Here is a 4,760-nt window from a genome sequence, read left to right as displayed (position 1 = left end):
GGGGGGCGGGGCGGAGAAGGTCCTCAAGCTACCTTGTTTTCTTTATATGAGAACTCAGAAACTCTCTGGAACCTCAGGGAGACAGAAAGCAAGGAGCAGAAGCAACATTACCCCCTTGTGGCAGCAAAGCGATATGGGAATGAAATTAATTCTGAGAAATTCAAAGGGGAACAGACTAGGTGTTTCTTTTTATACCTGTTGTATATACAGAGAGCTATGTGCTGCCAGAAAGGCCATCAACCCGAATGAAGACGTGATATGAGCTGGAGTCACTACTGCCCAGGCAGGCAAGAATGGTACCACCACTTCCACCCTGCTGCACCTCGTATAACTTCAGGCCTTTACATGCCTGACAAGAGGAGGGCACAGAGGTCTGCATTTGGCTAACAGGTGAAATCACAGGTAGAGCATGTATACCTTTCTAAGGGAAAGGGAACACAGCCAAGCTCATTCACAATGTACACCAGCGATGACTGGATCACATCCATAATCCTATAGCTTTCTCATCTCACCTAGACAGAAATCCTAAATTGCTAAGTACCACACACTCTTTGCTCTGGGAAGAAGACTGGGTTCACGCTGTGTAGCCAGAATGCGGGTAGAAGGGACCTCAATCCTCAGACAAGAGCTGGCAAAATGAAAGAGAAATTTCACCCTGGACCCTGTTGCAAGGTTCCAGGGAAGCTGGTCTGCATGTGTCACTTGTTTATACAGCATCCAACAGACAAAAACACATCAAAAGGCAATGCCTTTGGTCAGCTGTGTGACTTCATCAGGTTGATTATTTGCACAGCACTGTGGACTCTGCACTTTTATATACTCACAAACAAAATAAAGGAAGTTATATTCCCCAGACAATATAAACTCCACCACCTCACATACACTCCTTCCTACCCATGTGCACGGCAAAACCATCACCCAGGCCAGTTCAAAAGGCTTCTCAGATTTTCAGGTAACTTCAGTAGTCTATCTTGTCTGCCAAACTAAATAGGCGAGGCAAGGCAAATATATTATGCATTCATAAGACACAGGCACAGGAGTTACTCATACCACAGCCTACAGAATTTGACCTCTGGAATTAGTGCAATGGAGTGGTTAGAGAAGTTTAACATAGTTACCAGACAAAGCTTCTTACTGGAAGAATAAGGATAATAAGCATTTCCTCATGAAACACAGGTTTCATGCAAACCTGCTTGGCAATAGGACAGGGCTCATCTTTCACTTGCAGTAATTCATTTAAATCTCTAGTCAAAATAGACAGGTGAAGAACATCAGAATTGCCCCCTTGGTATATTACAAGCAGCTAAATCTTGAATGCATAGAGGTCAAGTTTCCCTTTGTGTATTTCTTTTCCCCCTTTCCAGGGATTGTTTCACAGAGTAAGGTTTGAAATATGTCAACAGGGACACACATGGCACTACCTGCTCCTTGCATCCATTTGAGAGTCTGTGGCCTGGGCCACCATGCCAGAACCAAGAAACACCACTATATTTAAAACCAGAGAATTTTCTTTTTTCATGAAATAACACGCTAGTTCTGTAGATATCACTTGTGTGATATTAAAATAGCCAAAGAGGCAGCATTTGAAGATCTGGATCAATTTTATTAGACAGCATTATCTGTCACTAATTGATGAACTGAAATATATTTCAGTGGAAACCACTGCTAGGATTTTATATATCATTTTCTTAAGAAGGTGGCACTAGCTCCTCTCAAACTAGCAGCTGAAGAGAAGAAGCCTCTTTCACTCCCAGTTCAACTTTTCATTACCAACCTGAATTGGCCCACACAGCAACAATGGCTTAAAGTACTCACAGGATCTTTTCCCTCACGAAGATTGCAGCATTAACACAATGCTTCCTCAACCCATTTTTTAATTAACAGGAAGTTACAGAAAAATTAAACTAGCTATCATCTGTTGCTCAATTATCTTTCCTTCATCCATATCTTGCCAATAGTTTCTATCACCAAATTTATGCAGCACATTTCACATGACAACTTCAGGGATTTCTGAGGCTTTTTTCACTTTGATGTTAGAAGTGAGGCAAAGACAGATCCACAGGGGAAAAAAAGCCTACATTTGAATTAATGTGATCCGCCTGGAGAACCTCAGAAAAGCTGAAGCTCTGTCTCACCAACTTCTGCTTAAGGTAGGTCATAAACCTTCTCCAATTTCATACCTCACTGACACAGCCTCAAGAAGCACACAGCTCAACGCCTGTGCTGCTTTCAGGCCAAGCTGAATGTGACAGGGCTGCTGTATTGCCAGGGCTCTCAGTGACATGTTCTTCCTAATAGAGATGCCAGAGCTGTTAGTCAGGAATAGCTTCATTACATACTTATTAATCCCTTCATGATTAGCCCAAGATAATTAGCCCAGCACCATCAGAAAGAGCAGAATTCTCTCCCTACCCAGCTGGCATAGCCGCATCAACAGAATTCAAAGAGGAACAGCCTTCATTAAACTACTTATTAACTTAATTGACCCTCTATGGCAACGTCTTCCCAGCAAGCTGCTTCTCAGCCAGGCAAGGCAGGTCAAGGAATAGATACTGCCCATGGACAGGGAATGAGAACATACACACACAGCTTCCAGATGCAATTTTTATCTTAAGTTTTTCAGCTGGACTTTGAATACAGAGCTCAATTGCCCAATGAGGACATCTAATGGAGAAACAAAGAAGAACAGAATATAAAACAGGTTATAAGCAAATACACACATGTCCCCCAGCACTAACAACAAACCTGAGGTCCACAGGAACCAAATTACATCGATTGGAAGTGTGTATGCAGTTATCACTTGCACCCTCAGGCTTGAAGGCTTATCTTCCCTCCTCTACTTCCCCAGCACTTTCAGCATTACACAGCTTACATCCCATGAACCTTAGTCACCATCTTTGCACACTTCTGCAGCTGCAAAGGACACTTTGGACTCTGCTGTGCCGGAGTGGTTCCAGCACTTCGAATCGATGGGGCACACCCTAGGTCTGGGAGACAAGAAGGCTGGAACTGAGGATGTTCATTCTATGCAAAAATCATTTAAGTGGGTGCTTGCTGACTTGTTATTGCTCTGTAAGGAAAAATATAACAGCTAGCTTGAGAAGGGAAAAAAATTGTACCTGCAGGATACAGCTGGCCCACATGGAAGCTTCCTTTTAAGGGGAAAGACTTCATAAAGCTCCCCACAAGTCCACCCAATGTGTTTCACAGGAAAGGAAATGAAGTTTTACTTCAAGGAAATTGCCATAAGCATTTAATACTAGGCAGCTCACTGCTTTCAGCTTCCTTACCTCACTACTCTACAGTTATCTTAACTTCAGTTAGAAGGGAAGCAGAAGTCCCTGCCATGCCTATTCTTGAGAAAGGCCTGGTAACAGAAGCATAAGACTGAGAGAACAAGAGAGTCCCTATGAGCTTCTCAGCAACCTTTGCCAAAAAGGTTTCACTGAAGGTTTCACCTTATAGGAATTCCTCTGGAATTAAGCTCACGCATTGAACTATGCACTCAAAATTAATGTCTCAGCAAAAAGCACCTGTTTGCACAGGTGACCAGGTAGGCAACTAACCCCGCACAGATGCTACAGCACTGAGCAGGCAGCAGCAACCACCATGGGCAACAGGCAAAGTGACCCAGAGATTTAGACTCCAGCTGTTAGGCAGCAACCCATCCAGCTCCTGCATGCTGCGGTGGACTGAGTTACATGCCTCAGGGCATTTTAAATTATACAACTCCCACAGAAAAGATCACATCTACAGATCCCACACCTCATTGTCCAAAAATGTGCCAACTGCCTGATCAAGAAAAAGATTGTTTGACCCCATTATTCCTGACACTACAGTGACCAGTGGCCCAGAGAACAAGCAACACAGTGGAGACACTACGAGCGTGTACAGCTATTTCAAAAGAAATAAAATGCAAGACTTACTCAAGTGCCATTTTAAAGCTAGATTTGTCAGTTCCTTCCTTCTCACCTCTCTGCCCTTTAATAAGGGACTAGGGGATATCTGTTCTAAATTAACGGCAGGTAAGTCCAGGCCCAAGAAAGAAGTAGTTACCATGTAATCAGCTTGAGACTCTCATTATGGCAGACTATAAAAAAAACCAAAACTGGGGCAAGGATTTAGAAGCAGATGAATAATTTCATGACCACCACCACTTATCTGCTATGCAACCACAGCAATAAGAAAGGCAGACACTGTTCCAGTCTGAGTATAATCTGCTTACCTGCAGGAAAAAGGAAAGAATTCCCTTTCCTCAGGCACTCCTGTGTACAAAGCCTCCTCAGTCAGTTACTTCTGCATCCAACCTGGAAACTTTGCTTTCCTACAGCACAAAGCATCTGCTTCCGAGAAACAGCAGGACTGGATCTTTCCTCTGACAAGTGCACAAACCACTCGACAGAGAGGACGTCAAACTAAAACCCATTTCCCATTGAGAGGTCTGGTGTTCGTCCTTACAGACACTCTCAGAACCTATCTGCAGCATGACAATGGCAGCTATAAAAGACATCAATGCAATGTCTCTATTTTCATCTACATAAATAGCACATTGACCACATGAGAAAAGGTTTTTAACTTTGAAAACACTGAAAAGCTCAGTCTAGATGGGAAAGGTTTAAGAAAAAATAGAGGAGGAAGGCCAAGCATGTATCTTACCTCCTCAGTGAATCCTCCTCTGAGCTTTCCTCAGGCATTTCCTGGTTTAAGGCCTCCTGTGATACATTCCCAGGTCTGCTTGAAGCCGACTGGCTGTAAACTCT

General features: G+C 43.3%; 1 protein-coding gene across 1 annotated transcript in view; it reads right to left on the bottom strand.

The window, feature by feature from the left end:
* Nucleotides 1-4,760, bottom strand: part of AMBRA1 (autophagy and beclin 1 regulator 1) — a 124,375-nt gene that overhangs the window by 114,494 nt on the left and 5,121 nt on the right. The window contains 1 exon segment of the mRNA XM_035902903.1: nucleotides 4,657-4,760. This exon segment is cut by the window's right edge and continues 9 nt beyond it. Coding sequence (XP_035758796.1) covers nucleotides 4,657-4,760 — 104 coding nt within the window.

The sequence above is a fragment of the Egretta garzetta genome, unplaced genomic scaffold, assembly GCF_000687185.1.
Source record: "Egretta garzetta isolate BGI_Z169 unplaced genomic scaffold, ASM68718v1 scaffold329, whole genome shotgun sequence".
Taxonomy (NCBI): Eukaryota; Metazoa; Chordata; class Aves; order Pelecaniformes; family Ardeidae; genus Egretta; species Egretta garzetta.
Note: the sequence above shows the minus strand (reverse complement) of the source record. Positions and strands in the feature narration are given on the sequence as shown.